Below are 18420 nucleotides of genomic sequence, written 5' to 3' on the forward strand. Positions count from 1 at the left end.
CTCCCTGTTCCCCAGCCACTTGTATATAACCCCAATTCTTCCCTTCCCTTCCACATCCGGAAGCAGCAGTCGCTCCAGCAGGATGTATCCCGGCAACCGAGGGAGCCCCCTTCAAATCTTTCAAACAAAGTCCCTAACCTGCAGATACCTGAACGCACTACCCCTCGGCAGCTCTACCCTCTCCCTTAGCTCCTCCAGACTGGTGAATCCTTCCTCCAAATACAAATCCCTCACCATGACCATCCCCACGTCTCTCCACCTCCTGTATGCACTATCCACCAACCCCCCCCCCCAAGCCCGGCTCAAACTCAATATTCTAGCACAGCGGCATTAGCACCGACATCCCTTCCATCCTAAAATGCCTTCTCAGCTGATTCAATATCTTCACCGTGGACTGCACCACTGGGCTCCCTGAATACCTACTCGGAGCCATTGGCAACGCTGCCGTCACTATAGCCCTCAAACTAGACCCCTTACAAGATTTCTCCTCCATCCTAAACAACTCTACCCATTCCCTTTCCCACCACAGCCGCACCTTGTCCACATTCACTGCCCAATAATAATGAAGCAAGTTCGACAACGGCAACGCCAACCCCCGCTGCTGCCTCTGTCTCTGTAGCAGGGTCCTCCCCACCCTCGGCACCTTCCCCGCCCATACAAAGTCCGAGATGATCGTGTCCACTTTCCAAAAAAAAGGCCTTTGGTATAAAGATCGGGGAGAGCCTGAAAGATAGACAAGAACCTCGGCAGAATATTCATTTTCAACACTTGGAACCTTCTAGTCTTTTTAAAGTCATCGCTCCCATGCTCACCGATGTACATTGGTTGCCTGTTAGGCGAAGCCTCGATTTCTATTTGCTCTTAACATCGGTGGCCTTGCCTCCAGCTACTGAGGGCCTTAACTCTGGAACAACCCCACTACCCCTCATTCCTCTCGTCCACTCTTACCTCATTTGAGAAACTCCTTGAAATCTAACTCTGTGAAAAGGCGTTTGATCATCTGCCCCACTATGTCCTTGTGTGATTGAGTGCCAAATTCTGTTTGATAACGAAGCACCGATGAAGCACCTTAGGGCACTTTACTAAGATAAAGGTAATCTGAAAATGCAAATTGGTGAGTTTAGCCTTTTCTACTGCCCTACAGTTCGGTATCATCAAAAAATGTAACTCCATTGCTTTAAATTTTTGAGTCATTTATGTAAAGAAGGAACTGTACTAGTCACAACACCAAGTCCTGGAGCACCCATTCATCGGTTTCCTCCCGCACCCGCCCCCAACACCATCACAAAATACAAACAGCAAGCACGTATTGTTTTCTAGCCTCAGCCAGTTTCTTATTTACTCTGAGGGTTTACCCTGAGCTTCCACAGATTTCAGTTTAATTAATAACATGTCATATGGGGCCTCACGGTAGCATGGTGGTTAGCATCAATGCTTCACAGCTCCAGGGTCCCAGGTTCGATTCCCGGCTGGGTCACTGTCTGTGTGGAGTCTGCACGTCCTCCCTGTGTGTGCGTGGGTTTCCTCCGGGTGCTCCGGTTTCCTCCCACAGTCCAAAGATTTTTTTTTTTTTTTTTTTTTTTTTAAATTTAGTGTACCCAAACATTTTTCCAATTAAGGGGCAATTTAGAGTGGCCAATCCACCTAGCTTGCACATCTTTGGGTTGTGGGGGCGAAACCCACGCAAACACGGGGAGAATGTGCAAACTCCACACGGACAGTGACCCAGGGCCGGGATTCGAACCTGGGACCTCAGCACCGTGAGGCCGCAGTGCTAACCCACTGCGCCACCGTGCTGCCCCCCACAGTCCAAAGATGTGCGGGTTAGGTGGATTGGCCATGCTAAATTGCCCGTAGTGTAAGGTTAATGGGGGGATTGTTGGGTTACGGGTATACGGGTTACGTGGGTTTAAGTAGGGTGATCATTGCTCGGCACAACATCGAGGGCCGAAGGGCCTGTTCTGTGCTGTACTGTTCTATGTTCTATATGTGATTTTGTTATTAGGCCACTTGGAACCTTATGGAGCCCATTTGCCAGATCCAGCAAGCAAGCGTTTTTCCAGCACTGCTTGTGGGCCAAATGGAGCAGGAATGCTTCCCCTAACCCCTCGGAGCTAATCTGCATCCTCTCCTGTGATTAGCAGACAAGCCCACCCACCCCCCTCTTCATGACCTCTTCCCATCCCCGTGATCACTCAAATCCCTCACACCTCACCCCCATATTCAATTCAGTGAGACCACCCCTTCTCTAGTTTTCCTGGGCCTCTCGGGATCACAGGAAAATACCAAACTAAGTGAGGTTTAGAAGACAGCTCTGTTTCATCCAAAAGATTTGCCCACAGCACTCAGCCAGGCAAATGGTCAGTACTCCATCACACTCCACACTGTTGCCTTGTAAGTGTTGGACAGGCTTCGGGGTGTTAGGAGGTGTGTTTTCACCACAGAGTTCCCAGCCTCTGACCTGCTCACTTGGCCACAGTATGTATGTAGAATCCCTACAGTGCAGAAGGAGGCCATTCAGCCCGTCGAGTCTGCACCGACCGTATCCTTGCAACCCCGTAACTCCACCTAACCTGCACAACCCTGAACACTAAGGTGTAATTGATCATGGGCAATCCATCTAACCTTCACATCTTTGGACTGTGGGAGGAAACTGGAACACCCGGAGTAAACCTACGCAGGCTCGGGGAGAATGTGCCAACTCCACAGTCACCCAAGGCCGGTATTGAACCCTGGTCCCTGGCACTGTGAGGCAGCAGTGCTAACCACTGTGGCACCATGCTGCCCAACTGAACCTGGGTCCCTGACTCTGTGAGGCAGACGTGCTAACCACTGTCACTTGTCCACCCAGTTTGAATGTTGTCCATATCTTGTTGCCTCTGGGCTTGGACTGCTTCATACCTGGGGTGTTGTGAGTGGAGTAAGGGAGCATTGTGCTCTCGTCATGCTAATGAGTGAGACCCAGATTCAATCCTGCAGAGTTGGATCATCTCAACAGTGGCTGAAATCAAACCTCATTGTACCACCTTCTAATTGAAATGACCCTTTAGAAAGTGCAAAGGTCTGTCCTAGTGTCATCCTTCTCAGTGTGCTGCAGCCATGAGCTTTAAACCACAAACCTGGTGTCACCTGGGGAACCGGTGGCATTGTGGTCTTGCCACTGGGCTTGTAACCGGGGTTCGAATCACACCACGGCAGATGTGAAATTTGAATTCAACAAGAATCAGGAATTAAAAATCTAATGATGGCCATGAATCGATTGTTGTAAAAACCCATCTCGTTCACGAATGTCCCTTTCGGGAAGGAAATCTGCCAACCTTACCCGGTCTGGTCTACATGTGACTCCAGACCCACCACAGTGTGGTTGACTCTTAAATGCCCTCTGAAATGGCCAAGCAAGCCACACTGTTCAAGGGCAATTAGGAATGGGCAATAAATGCTGGCCCAGTCAATGATGTACACATCCCATGAAGGAATATTCAAAAACCTCACCTCACCTTCCTAATTTACCTCAAATTCCATTCTCTCCTTTTCTCAACCTTGGTCGCTCCTGTGCATGTATTGGGTGAAGATGGATGTCTTAATCCCACACTCTGGTTTCCTCAATTGGGTAAAAAAGGAAAACTTCGCCAAACAGCAAATTAGCTGCTTTGGACGTTGAACGTTTCAGATTTCTTTAATTTCTCTCCTGTCATTTTTGGTGACTGCAGACGGTCGCAAAACACTCTACACAAACAACAGACCGACATGGAGAGCTTACAGGAGCAGCTGCTGAGGCAGATTGAGGAGAACAACCTGATTCGCGAGTCCATGGAGCGGATGCAGTCCCGCCTTGACCAGGAGAAGAGACTGAACAAAGCCATTAAGCAGCACAAGGTAAGAGACCACCGAGCAACCTTCTAAACGTGTGACTGGCCCAGGCTGTCAATACAGGGCCTGCTTTTACATAGAACAGTACAGCACAGAACAGGCCCTTCGGCCCTCGATGTTGTGCCGAGCAATGATCACCCTACTCAAACCCACGTATCCACCCTATACCCGTAACCCAACAACCCCCCCTTAACCTTACTTTTTAGGACACTACGGGCAATTTAGCATGGCCAATCCACTTAACCCGCACATCTTTGGACTGTGGGAGGAAACCGGAGCACCCGGAGGAAACCCACGCACACACGGGGAGGACGTGCAGACTCCGCACAGACAGTGACCCAGCCGGGAATCGAACCTGGGACCCTGGAGCTGTGAAGCATTTATGCTAACCACCATGCTACCATGCTGCCCCCTTGAGAGAGAGATTTTCCTCTGTGCTAAATGCAGCTGATGGATAGCAGGATAGTCAAGCATTTGAACTAGAAAAGGCAGATTGGCATCCCAGGTTCAACTCCCATCAGAATTCTGGGATGGATTGAGGGTAAGAGCCGGCGCCAACGGAGGATCCGTGAGTATTTCACGGCGGGAAAATCAACGCAAAACCCTCATCGATTCTGGTATTAGTGAGGGGCTAGCACAGGCACCACGTGAAACACCCGCGGATCATGCGCAAAATGGCCGGAGAATCTCCAAGTCCTGGGCTGCACCTGCGCAGGGCTGACGAGCAGCGGCGGAAAACAGGCGTCGGCCATGCTGGACCGTGTACCCACCCACCCCAACCCCACAGCCTACCTGCTGGCCACCCCCAACCATACCCCCCAGCCTTGGCAGATGCCGCCCGGCCAGCGGCACGGATCCCGGCAGAGTGTGTCGGCGCTGGACATTGACCACAGCCAGCATGCCAGCTTCCTGACCGCCGGGACCAGACGTGGCTTGCGCCAGTGGAAACCTGGCCAGTTGGGGGTGGAGAATCGCGGGTGGGCTGGCTGATGATGCAACAACGGCGTTGTGACTGCGCGCAGCGTGCATCCCAATGACGCCGATTTGGAGGGGCCAGAGAATCACGAACCGGCGTCAAACCCACACCTTCCCCAATTCCGGTGTTGGAAGACATTCTCCGCCTGATCGTCGATCCCCATTTCGGCATCGGGCTACGGAGAATTTGGCCCCTGATTTCTATCCTCTCCATTCTCACCATCATACTCTGCAGGTTGACTTTCTCCCTGAGTCACATCTTCAACTTCCCAGCCTCAGACTCGAAACTACTGGCGCCGATTTCCCGACCACATTGCCAGTGCCGTTTTTGCTGAGCTAGGTTCGGGGCCGGCAAGCTCCCTGCTCCAATGCAGCAGATGGCTCGGTAAGCACCTTGCTATTCCCAGTCCTCTGAACTTGGAGGGGAGGTCTATCTGCCTGGAAGGGGGGTGGGGGGGGGGGGGGGGGGGGGGGGGGGGGCACCTAAAGGGAGGGTGGGGCGGGGCAGGGGGTAGGGGCAGCAGCAGGCCAGGAGCCCTACAGGCTGTTCCTCCATCCTGCTAGTGAAAGGGAATCCTTAGGCAGCGAATCTGTCTCCATGCCAATTAATGGAGTGCGGCTGTGAAAGGGGAGGGGGGGGGGGGCTGCGGAAACAGTCCTGATTCTATTTTCTGCCCAGCTCAACCAGAGAGAAAATCCAGCCTTACCTGAGAGTCTGGACCATCAGTTTTGTTGGACTTTTCAACCATAAGGGTGGCACAGTGGGGCTAGGTAGGATGCCTTTTGAAAGTGTCAGTTCAGTCTCGATGGGCTGAATGGCCTCCTTCTGCACTGTAGAGATTCAATGAGAGGCTTGAGCAGCTAAATTTAATCCTTTTGGGACATTTTTCTACCTTAGCCTAAAGGTGCCAGCTCTATTGAAGCCTCTCCCCAGCAGAGGCTGATAACAACCCACTCAACGCAGACCCTGGAATTAAACCTGGAACCTCTGCAGTCTATGCTGCAGCAAGCAGGCACCAATTTTGACAATCAGCGAGACTGAGTTTGAAGCAATGGCCTAGTCAAAGATCCCCAAGTATCCCAGTTTTGTGACCAATCAGATTTATTCCACTGTGGCAACGCCAATCATTCCCCATCCCTGCCACAGCCAGCAACGGTCTGGTCGCAAGGATCATTTCTTTCCCCTCTTCCAAGAGCTGTGTTTTATTTTATCAACAAGAAAGATTAAATTAGACCAACAATCCTTGCCTCTGGAGGCCCATTGCAAAGCTCGCTCATTAAAGTAACTGCAGCCAAATTGAAAGACCCATTGACCCTGGGGACTGTTTACTTTAGATGAGTTTATGTACTCTCGGCTTAGTAATAAACCTAGGAGATTTTCAAATGAATGGTTAAGGAAACAAAGCAGAGTTGAGTAAATACTGCCCACGCAATAGGATTTTATAGAATTTAATGATTCACAGCTCTTCAGAATGTGAATTCCTGATTCACCAACAGCCTGCTTAAAGACTCACCGTGATTGAGACAATGAGACCCACACAACCTGCACACACCAGGGCTGGCCTTGCTGGTTGGAGGCCAGTCTCTCTCCCCATGGGGGCGATTCTCCAATATTGGGCCCAAGTGTTCGCGCCGTCGTGAACCTCATTGCGAACAGGGCCCGGGTACGACAGATTCTGGCCCCCGCAGGGGGGCAGCACAGCGCTGGAGTGGTTCACGCTGCTCCAGCCTCCTTATGCGTCACCAAAGGGGCGCCACGCCAACCTGAGCATGCGTGGGGGACTTCTTCCGCGCGCCGGCCCTGACCAACATAGGGTCGGTGTTCAGGGGCCGGCAGCGCCAGGAGTTAGGCCCGGGGAGAGAGAGGCCGGTCTGCCGATCGGTGGCCCTGATCGCGGGCCAGATCCCATCGGAACCCCCCCCCCGGTGAAGGAGCCCCCCCCACATGCCGCCCCCCGACCGTTCCCGCAGAGCTCCTGCTGGCAGCGACCAGGGGTGAACGGCGCCGGCGGGATTCTGTTGTATCGGCGCAGCTGCTCAGCCCGTCCGGGCTGGAGAATCGGCATCCCCGCTGATTCCAGCGGCCCGCGGCCGGCCACCTTGGAGAATCGCGCGCCGGCATCGGGGCGTCATGGCACGGTTGCGGCGATTCTCCGGCACGGCGCGGGGCTCAGAGAATCGCCCCCGTGGAGCTCAGGGCATGCATTGTTGGACACTGTGCAGTGTCCACTGTGGACTGGGCCTCCCAGAGCAGAGAGCTCCCTATGGCCCAGGCTCCTCTGACAAGGCCGATCAGGACTTCCCCTCTCAAGGCGGTTCCTGGCCATGTTCCAGCCTTCTCCAAAACCTTTCCACTGGGGTTACCACAGGAGGCACAGCAGAACAACCAGAAGAATTGGCCCCAGCTTACATTTATATAGGCCTTTTAAACATAGGAGCATTATCAAACAAAATTCTGGCATTGAGCCATCCAAACAGCTTTTAGCACAGGCGATAAAAATCTTGGTCAAAGAGGAAAGTTTTAACAAACTTCTTAAAGGAGGAGAGAGAAGTAGAGATGTTTGGGAAAGGAATTCCAGAGATTTAGAGCTGAAAACAGGGCTGCTGGTGGTGAATATCCAAAAGGTGAAATTTGGAAGAGTGCAGATACCTCGGAAGATTGTGGGACTGGAGGAGATTACAGCGATAGGGAGGAGCAAAGGCCATGGAGGGATTTTAAAGCAAGGGTGAGAACTTTTACATGAAGCGACTGCAGGACATGAAGCCAATATAGGTCACTGAGCACAGGTGGGATTGATAAATGGGTCTTGGTGCAAAGTAGAAAATGGATAGTTGAGTTAGAAGAACTCAAGGAATTGGAGCAGATTTTTCTTTATTCGTGCGTAGGATGTGGGCATTGCTGGGCATTGCTGGCAATAAACAATAAGCAGTAACGAATACAATATCAATCTCCATATCAACAACAACAATCCCATCCTCCCACCAAACCCCCAAACAGCAGCCCGCATGTTAACTGTTCTGGGCCAGGGTTTAGAGAACCCCAAAGTGTATCATGGAGTTCACCTGACCCACAACTTTGAATAGATTGTGGTATGGGCAGCACACGGCCAACTCGACAGGTGTGGTACAGCAGAAATGGAAAAGTATTTTAGAAAGCAAAACAATGTGTATTTAACCTTTTTAAAACATACAGTGAACATCTTAGCAATCATCAATTCAAATACCACCCCAAGGAATACAACACGAAGTAAACCTTAATAACTTCCCAAACAAGATCCAGAAGACAAAAGAAACACCTTTTAACAGAAGCACATCAGGTTTACACTCATTACTGAAAACATTTATAATTCTGAATTCACCAAATGATCAAAAGATAGTCTTTTCATGGCAGAGAGAACCACAGTACACCTGCTTAGTCTGGCTTCAGCTCCAACACTGAAAACAAAACTAAAACACACCCTGCAGCAAACAGCCTAAAACGAAAGTAAAAAGCTGACAGACAGCCAGCTCCACCCACTCTCTGACATCACTGCAGTAATAAACACCCATTTCTTAAAGGTACTCTCACTACAGATACTTATATACACACCCATTTATAAACACCCATTTCTTAAAGGTACTCTCACATGACATAACAAACAAAAAGGAATCAGGAATCACCCATAGTCACCATTAACACATACAGTCCACCCTCCCCCCCAACCCTCCCAACACCCCCCCCCCCCCCACCCAATGTTCAATGTTATCCAATTCATGAAAGTGCATAATGAATAATGCCCAAGAATTTTAGAACCCCTCCATCCTTTCCCTCAGTTCAAACTTAACCTTCTCAAAAGTTGAGAGGCTGCTCTCCATCCCATCAGGATCCAGCTTCGGGCGATCAACGAGGCGAAGGCTACAACATCTGCCTCCGCACCCGTTTCCAACCCTGGCTGGTCCAACACCCCGAATATGGCCTCCCAAGGGCCCGGATGCTAAATTGCCCCTTAGTTGGAAAAAAAGAATTGGGTACTCTAAATTTATTTTTAAAATGAAGAGGGGAAGAGACAAATTTAATATATTGTCAGATCAGAGTTCTGCCATCGCTATCACTTCTGAAGAAAGGGTCACATCCCCAAAATGTCTCCATACCTTCCCAAATGGTGACTGATCTGCCGTGTACGTTCCAACATTTCCTGCTTTTATTTCCGATTCTCAAATCTGCGGTTTCTTTTCAATTGATCCCCCACCTGCTGCCTATAAGGTGCATTGTTAAATGAGTTAAACAGCCTGAACCCTCTTGCAAGCAGTCATAGTATACCCCTCATTTGCTATTAAATATTCAGAGGTCTCCGTGTGGGGAATTTGATGGTGGATTTAATCTATTTCTCCTGGGACTTTTTCTGAGACTTTTGAAAATTGAACATTTTAAATGTATGTATGACTGGTTTGCCCTGCACTGATTCAGGTGATCAGATGGAACTGTGACTGTTCTTATCTCAGTCCTAGGAGTGTAATATGCTCTTGGTGCTGCTTTATAATGCATTGGTTGTCAAATTTGCATTAAATTCCTGTCTGAATTGCTTTAACAAAATAGTAGATCCGTTGATCTCGATACATTCAGTGACAATCTCACAGGCCAGAATTTAGCACAGATCTGTAAACCGGCATGCTGGGAAATGAAGCCGCAAGACATTATTCACAATATCAAATTGCAGCATCAGGGATTAGGGAAAGTTCTTGCCTGCAACTGCTTGATTAGTTAGGGTGATTCACAATTTTCCAATCTTCCCTCTTGAGAAGCAGTGGGAAACGACTGAGCCATGTTGTCACCCCTCGTATATAAGATTCGGCCTTATTCCAAGGTCCCAAAGCTGTCTGAGGAGCAGCAGCAGCTGATGGGGTCTGAACCAGCCAGACCAGGAGAGCCCCTGATCCCATCCCAGACGACGAATCTGTAGAGATCTCAACTCGTTGAAGCATAGAACAGTGCAGCTCAGAATGAGGCCATTCAGCCCATCAGCTTTGCACCAGCTCTTTTGCAGAGCAAAACAGTTAATCCCCCACTTTTCCCCCCCCTTTCATCTATTTTGTCAATTACCTTTTTGAAGGCTGCGATTGAGTCTGTTTTTAAAATTCTATTCCTTTCTCAGATTTACAAAGCCAATGCGCAGAGTGGACAGGGCAACCATAGAATCCCTACGGTGCAGAAGGAGGCTATTTGGCCTATTGAATCTGCACTGACCTCCGAAAGGGCACCCTAACCAGGTTCACTTCCCCGCGCACCCCACCCTATCGACATAACCGAACCTAACTTCTTTGGACACTAAGGAGCAATTTAGCATGGCCAAACCACCTAACTTGTGCATCTTTGGACTATGGAAGGAAACCCACGCAGACACGGAGAGAACGTGCAAACTCCACGCAGACAGTCACCCAAGATCGGAATCGAAACGGGGTCCATGGCACTGTGAGGCAGAAGTACTAACCACGTGCCACCATGCTGCCCTTAAAAGTTGACTCTAGTGAAATTTGAACCTACAACCTTTGAATGTTTAATCAGACAATAACTAGGGGCGCGATTCTCCGCTGCCCACGACGAGTTGAAGAATAGCGGGAGGGCCTTCCCAACATTTTTCCTGACCTCCCGCTATTCTTCCCCCCTCCCCCACGGCCGCCCCACGACACGAATCGCTGCTCGCCGTTTTTTTACGGCGAACAGCAATTCTCCCCTGGCCGATGGGCTGAGTTCCCAGGCCTTTACGGCCGTTTTCACGAACGCAAACACACCTGCTCTCACCGTTCGTGAAAACGGCCGCAAAGTTCCGTTCCCGACAATCATGGCACTGATTGGCACGGCCGTGCCAAGGGTGGCATGGGCCCGCGATCGGTGGGCAGCGGGTCCGAAACCCGCGCACTCTTTGTTCCTCCGCCGCCCCGCAGGATCAGTCCGCGGGGCGGCTGAGGGGCATGACGGCCCGCGCATGCGCGGGTTTGACGCATATGCGTGATGACGTCATCCGCGCATGCGCGGGTTGGAGCCGTCCAATCCGCGCATGCGCGGCTGACGTCATTGTGCGCGTCAGCCGCCGTGACCCTTGGTGCGCGGGCTTAGCGACGGTCACTAAGCCCGCGATGCCGTGCTTCACGGGGCCCCGCTGTTAGCCCTGACCGGGGGGGGAGAATCGGATCCCGGGAGGGGGCGCGGAGGCTGCCGTGAAACACGGCCAGTTTCACGGCAGCCTTTACGACTCTCCGCATTTGCGGAGAATCATGCCCTAGAAGTCTAACATGCTATCCATTGTGCCACAGAGCCACACCCTTAATCAATCTCCTTGCTTGCTCCAAAAACCAATTCAAATTCAAACTGAATCCAGTTTATGCTCTCCGCAAGAGAGACACACTCGATCCAAGCTGACAAGAACAGGCATTACACCTGATCTTGGACTTGATTCGACACACTTAATCTTACCACCACTCTACCAGACAGCGCATTTCCAATTTTTAAAAAACATTTTATTATGCATTCCCAATTTTAACCACATTTTTTTGCTCTTGTCCTCTCTGTTTCTTTTGCCAAGTACTTCAAACCTGTGGCGGATGGTTGTCAACCTTTCACCCATTGAAAGCAGTTTCTCCTTGTTTAGTTTATTTATTTATTTTTTAAAATATTTTTTATAAATTTAGAGTATCCAAATCTTTTTTCTTTCCAATTAAGAGGCAATTTAGTGTGGCCAATTCACCTACCCTGCACATTGAATCATAGATCATAGAATCATAGAATTTACAGTGCAGAAGGAGGCTATTCGGCCCATCGAGTCTACACCGGCCCTTACAAAGAGCAACCCACTCAAGCCCACCTATCTACCCCATCCCCGCAACACAGCAACCCCCACTTAACCTTTTTGGACACTAAGGGCAGTTTAGCATGGCCAATCCACCTAACCCGCACATCTTTGAATTGTGGGAGGAAACCGGAGCACCCGGAGGAAACCCACGCAGACACGGGGATAACGTGCAGACTCCGCAGAGACAGTGACCCAGTCGGGAATCGAACCTGGGGCCCTGGAGCTGTGAAGTAATTGTGCTAACCATTATGCTATCTTGCCCATCTTTTAGGGTTGTGGGGGTGAGACCCACGCAGACACGGGGAGAATCTGCAAACTCCACACGGATAGTGACCCGGGGCCGGGATCGAACCCGGTTCCTCGGCGCCGTGAGGCAGCAGTGCTAATCACTGCGCCACCATGCCGCCCACTTGTTTAGTTTATTTAGTCCCTTTATGATTTTTAATATTTGAGTCAAATTTCCTCTCTGCTTTCTCTATTCCAAGAAGAAAAATCCCAGGTTCTCCTGTCTATCCATGGAACTGTAACCTTTTATCCCTGGAATCACTCTGTGCCCTCTCTCAATGACCTTCACATCCTTCCTGAAGTGTGGAGTCCACAATTGATGGCATACTTCAGCTGAGTCTGAACTAGTGTTTTGTAGAGGTTTGGTATAACTTTATGGCTTGTGAATTTAGTGCCTCCACTTAATAATCCTAGGATTCCATAATATTGGCCTCTGTGGGCGGCATGGTAGCACAGTGGTTAGCACAGTTGCTTCACAGCTCCAGGGTCCCAGGTTCGATAACCGGCTTGGGTCACTGTCTGTGCGGTGTCTGCACGTTCTTCGTGTCTGCGTGGGTTTGCTCCGGATGCTTCGGTTTCCTCCCACAAGTCCCGAACGACGTGCTGTTAGGTAATTTGGACGTTCTGAATTCTCCTTCTGTGTACCCAAACAGGTGCAGGAGTCTGGCAACTAGGGGCTTTTCACTGTAACATCATTGCAGTGTTAATGTTAAGCCTACTTGTGGCACTAAAGATTATTATTATAATGTTGGTGCCAAACGGATGTAAATGAAAGGTGAGGATAGAAGTTGGTTCAGCTATGATTGCCGTTCAGAATCACACAATTGTTACGACGCACAAGGAGGCCATTTGGCCCATCGTGTCTGCGTCAGCTCTCTGAACGAGCTTAGTGCCATTCCCCTGCCTTTTCCCCGTACCCCTGCACATTGTTTCTATTCAAGCACGGTAAAGCTGCCTGTTCACACTCACAGCAGCCCAGGATCATGCATGAAGAATTACTGTTTAGGGTGAAATGAGTTCCCATGCAACTGGATCCCCAACAAGTTACAACACCTTCAGGAGAGACAGTAGTGACTAATTAAGATCAGACTTTCTTTGCCAGCTTGGGGGGGCGAGGTTGTTCCTTTGACTTGTTTTAATGCGATGCCAAAACTCAAAGCATAAATGAACGCAAGCTGCAATAGCAAGGCTGAAATAGCAGAGATTCAGGGCGATCTTGCTCGTCAATGTCAAAGCAGTGAGTTGCTCTCTTTCACCCTCAGTCAGGTACTGCTTTGTTCAGTTTGGCTTGTAGATTCAATTATTTCTGTACAAATGTGGAGACACTTTTATCAAACTGGCTATTACCAATGCGCCCTCTAAGCTACAAGCATGCATGGCCATGGAACCATCCAGAACATGCTGCACTGTACAATAAATAGGCTGTGAACAACTTTTACAGGGAGGGTTGGTTATTACCAACCCTCTTGTTAATACCCTTCATCCCCTTATTTCACGTTTTATTGCTTAGAAATCATGGCCAAGAATTGTGTCTACAATTGAAGCCACTCATTTGCCATTGGCAGACATTATTATACAGCCACTCATTATTTGGTGACAGAGTGTGACTCTCCTGTCAGAGTTTGCTGAGCTGGGAGCACCTATTTTTTGGATAGGTCTTGAGGGCGCTGACTCTCACTGTGATGTGGATTCAAGGCCAAGTAGACTTTCAGCGCACAAGATGGCAAGTGTCTGCACGCTGTTCATCCACAGAGGGCGTCACAGCTGAGTGTCTCTATCCAGCAGGACTCTCTGAATGGTGGATCAGCACCTGGATCCATGGGCGACCTTTCTTTCCCCCATAAATTCCTACAGTGCAGAAGGAGGCCATTCGGCCCATCAAGTCTGCACCAACTCGCTGAGAGAGCACCCTACCGAGGCCCACTCCCCTGCCCTATTCCTGTAACCTGACCTGTACATCCCTGGACACCAAGGGGCACTTTTTAGCATAACAAATCCATCCTTGGACTGTGAGAGAAAATCGGAGTACCCGGAGGAAACCCACGCAGACACGGAGAGAAAGTCCCAATTCCACAAAGACAGTCACCTGAGGCGCAATTGAACCCGGGTCCCTAGTGCTGTGAGGTAGCAGTGCTAACCACTGTGCCACCGTGCCCCCCTTTGTTTTGTTTTTTTTAAATTTAGATTACCCAATTATTTTTTCCAATTAAGGGGCAATTTTAACATGGCCAATCCACCTATCCTGCACATCTTTTGGGTTGTGGGGGTGAAACCCACGCAGACACGGGGAGAATGTGCAAACTCCTCATGGACAGTGACCCAGGGCCGGGATTCGAACCTGGGTCCTCAGCGCCATAGGCAGCAATGCTAACCACTGTGCCACCGTGCTGCCCTTGCCCCCCTTTGTTAACTCTGATCATTGTACTACCTGAACGAGCTCCCTGCTTGGATATGGAAGCTAGCAAATTGATAGTCTGTTTGGTCCGGTGCAACATAACACAGTATGGGAGCAGGAACAGAGATTGTACAAAAGAAGCAGTCATTTGCACCTAGCTGATCTTTGTAACTGCAGGTAGTAACTTTGGGAGTCTATGTATCTCTTAAATGTACTGAAATTACAAAGAAATTTCAGAATGACCATAAGACCATAAGACATAGGAGTGGAAGTAAGGCCATTCGGCCCATCGAGTCCACTCCGCCATTCAATCATGGCTGATGGGCATTTCAACTCCACCTACCAGCATTCTCCCCGACATGGGTTGGATTCTCCATTTCAAGCACTATGTCCCCACGCCGTCGTAAAAACTGTGGCCTTTCACCCAGAAAAACTGGCGTCAAAAGGCCCCATATTCATAGCCCTACAGGGGGCTAGCAGGGACCCGTCAGGAATCTAGCAGCTATAACTGCAGATACGGTCCCCCCACCTCCTGATCAGAGTCCGAGCATGCGCACGGTGGCGGCTTCTAGCGGCTGCGCCGTGCTCCATGGCGGACTCAGACCATGGAGCTGGACCTCCTAAATAGTGCCCCCGATCGGCCGCATGCCACTTCCGGACCGCCCGCCCAAAAATAGCCCAGTCCCGTATGAGGCCCCCCCTTGCCCTCTGAGCGGCCCGCCCGCGACCATGGCGGCCGTGGACTGAGTCCGCAGCCGCTATCCGAGTATTCCGAATGACAGGACCACATTAAATCCACGCTGTCGGGGGTGGAGAATGGCGGGCGGGCTTCCAGCAATGACCGCTGGTAGGGGATACGCGGTGCGGCGTACTTCCCAGGTACGCCGCTGTTCGCAGGCCGGAGTTTCGGGGAAACGGCGGTGGTCCCGATTCCATGCGCGAAAGTGGATTCTCCACCCCAGCGCCGGACGCGATTTCAGCGTCGGGGTGAGGAGAATCTAGCTCTCTGGCTCCAAGAAATGTAGTTCACAGATACATAATGCAGACCCTCTTTCCTAAATTATTTAGCCATTCAGAACAGCAGATGGATGGTACTAAACTATGCCGAGCGCAATGACCAGCCCAGGATCCATCTGCAGTCCCGATCAGGATCCTGGCCAGACGGCCAGACAGGCTGGATTTAGCCTCAGTGGTTGAAAGCCAGGATTCCTTCCGATCCTTCGCCAAGACATTTACTGGAAGGTGCTGGTGTTGGTAATGAATGAGGGCAGAATTAGACTGAGCTCTGATTCTGTAAATAACACAGACGCTGAATACATACAGAACACACACGCTGAATATATACAGCCACACATAAATCTTCCATGCACACTAGGTTTTAGAACATAGAACATAGAACATTACAGCGCAGTACAGGCCCTTCGGCCCTCGATGTTGCGCCGATCTGTGAAACCACTCTAAAGCCCATCTACACTATTCCATTATCATCCATATGTCTATCCAATGACCATTTGAATGCCCTTAGTGTTGGCGAGTCCACTACTGTTGCAGGCTGGGCATTCCACGCCCTTACTACTCTCTGAGTTACGAACCTATCTCTGACATCTGTCCTACATCTATCTCCCCTCAATTTAAAGCTATGCCCCCTCATGCTAGACATCACCATCCGAGGAAAGAGAACCCCGCTGATGTTACCCACGAGAGTGTCTCAAAACCCCGAAGGATAACTTGAAACACTGGTTCTTAGTGGTGTATTTTTATGTGGAATAATGTGAGAAACAATGTACAATCCAGCGAGGAACAATTCCAGTCATTGTGTAAACAATTCATAAATAATATCTATTAAAGTAAAAGAAAAAAACACCCGACAAAAGACTAATGTATCGATAACTAAAGACACCGTTTTATCTGAAGTTACTGCTTGTTCCCGAAATGTACCCTGGACTCACTGAGATACTCTTATTCCAAGCAACATCCTATTTCAGTAACTCTATAAGTCAAATCCAGCTAATAGTTACCACACAATAGCGCTCAGGTGATCGAGTCCACAAAAATGTCTCTTCCTGGTTCAGCGAAGGCACAACACTGTATCTTGTGGATTCTGTTGTCTACATCTCTCAAATTCCTTGTCTTTAGAATTAGAATTAGAACAGTACAGCACAGAACAGGCCCTTCGGCCCTCAATGTTGTGCCGAGCAATGATCACCCTACCTTTAGAAGTTATCATTTGTGTAGCCCCACTGATCGTTGGTAATCTTTGGTAATCAAGGTTTCCGATAAGGTCATTCACACCTCAATGTCTCCAGATGCCCGCTAACCTTTTTTCTGGGCAAATCGCATTGCATTATTCCGCTAGATGCCTGTTAGTTTTGTCACCTGAATATTATTTTGTTTTCATCTCGAGTTCCATGTTAACCTTGTTAATTTCCAAAGTTCCTAACAACATGCACCAGTACAGCACATTGAACGCACACAGGCAAGCACGTTGAATATATACACACAAAACATCTGCACATTGAACATGCACACTAAACATACACAAGACACCTAACATACAAACCAAACACATCACACGCACATAAAACACATGCCGAGCATGCACAGGCACATACGCCGAATATGCACAAAACACAAAATCTGCATACTGAACATGTACAAACACACTTAAATAAACACAACACACAGGCACGTTGAATTTAAAATGCAAATGACATCCAGTGCAAATAGAATTTCCACAAGGTTTTGAACTAAGTAAGAAATACTGCAGTGGAAGCTCATCCCAACAAAACTGGCCACACCCCAGATATTGAGTTTCAACCAATTATGCCCATTTTCAGGTCTTTTTTAAAATAATCTTTATTGTCACAAGTAGGCTTACATTAACACTGCAGTGAAGCCCCTAGTCGCCACATTACGGCACCTGTTCGGGTACACAGTGAGAATTCAGAATGTCCAAATGACCTAACAGCACATCTTTCGGGACTTGTGGGAGGAAACCGGAGCACCCGGAGGAAACCCGCGCAGACACAGGGAGAACATGCAGATTCCGCACAGACAGTGGCCCAAGCCGGAAATCGAACTTGGGACCCTGGAGCTGTGAAGCAACAGTGCTAACCACTGTGTTACCATGCCAACCAAGACCTTCAAGAAGGCTCTTGAAATTGTTGTCAATATTTAATTGAAAATAAACTCACAACTTCACACCAATGTAACCCAGTTTTGTATAGCTTTTCAAAGTCATTTTCAATTAGTTAACATAAGACTACTCACAGCAAATCTATGGACTAGACACTCCTAAAATGTTTATTTGTTTTGGCTAATTATGAGGTCATACCAGATTCCCACTCTTAAATGTATGAAGCAATATTTGTTCATTTAAAATCAATAAAAATAATGCACCAAATTGCAATGGTTAATGGAAGATTTTACGTTCAGTGATATGCTGATGAACTTGACCAGGAGTCCAACAAATACAAAATTTGGAAAACTAACACAATTTACAGCAGGAATGCTGATTGTGCCCAAAATGGAAACTCTATCTTACTGACCATATTTCTTCTGTTTGATACAGACTTTTCAGTTGGAACCGTTTGAGAGAAGGGCTACAAAGTCCCCCTCTCACAGCTGTGTGAAGGAGGACATTCATGGCAAGGTAAGGTTCTGGACCAAAGGCAGTTAGACTGTGGCCATGTCTGTACATCTTGCAAAAAGGGTCATTCTACTCGAAACCCTCCCCTCCCCCGGGAAGAAAAACAATGGGATCACACCCGTAAGTAAAAGACAAACTCAGACTGGGTGTAAAACGTAAGCGTTGACCTGATCACTAAGATTCCAGCTGGGGAGGGTTTGATTAGAATTGATTGGCCATGATCATAATGAATGGAGCAGTCTTGAAGGGCCAAAGGGCCCCCACCTGCTCCTATTTTCTATGTTTCAATTCAAGGGGCACACGAGCATAGTGTTAATGTTACTGGACTAGCCATCAGAGGCCTAGGCTCCAGAGACAGAAGTTCAAATCCCGTCTTGGCAGCTGGGGGAATTTAGATTCAATTGATTAATAAATTTAAA

At 49.0% G+C, this 18420-nt stretch overlaps 1 protein-coding gene across 1 annotated transcript in view; it reads left to right on the forward strand.

Moving 5' to 3' along the window:
• The window catches only part of LOC119951040 (golgin subfamily A member 6-like protein 7), a 116813-nt gene that overhangs the window by 60985 nt on the left and 37408 nt on the right, over positions 1-18420 (forward strand). Inside the window, exons 7-8 of the mRNA XM_038774075.1 lie at positions 3711-3876; positions 17924-18004. Of these exons, the coding sequence (XP_038630003.1) occupies positions 3711-3876; positions 17924-18004 (247 nt within the window). The remainder of the gene's footprint in view (positions 1-3710; positions 3877-17923; positions 18005-18420) is intronic.

The sequence above is a fragment of the Scyliorhinus canicula genome, chromosome 16, assembly GCF_902713615.1.
Source record: "Scyliorhinus canicula chromosome 16, sScyCan1.1, whole genome shotgun sequence".
NCBI classification, from domain to species: Eukaryota; Metazoa; Chordata; class Chondrichthyes; order Carcharhiniformes; family Scyliorhinidae; genus Scyliorhinus; species Scyliorhinus canicula.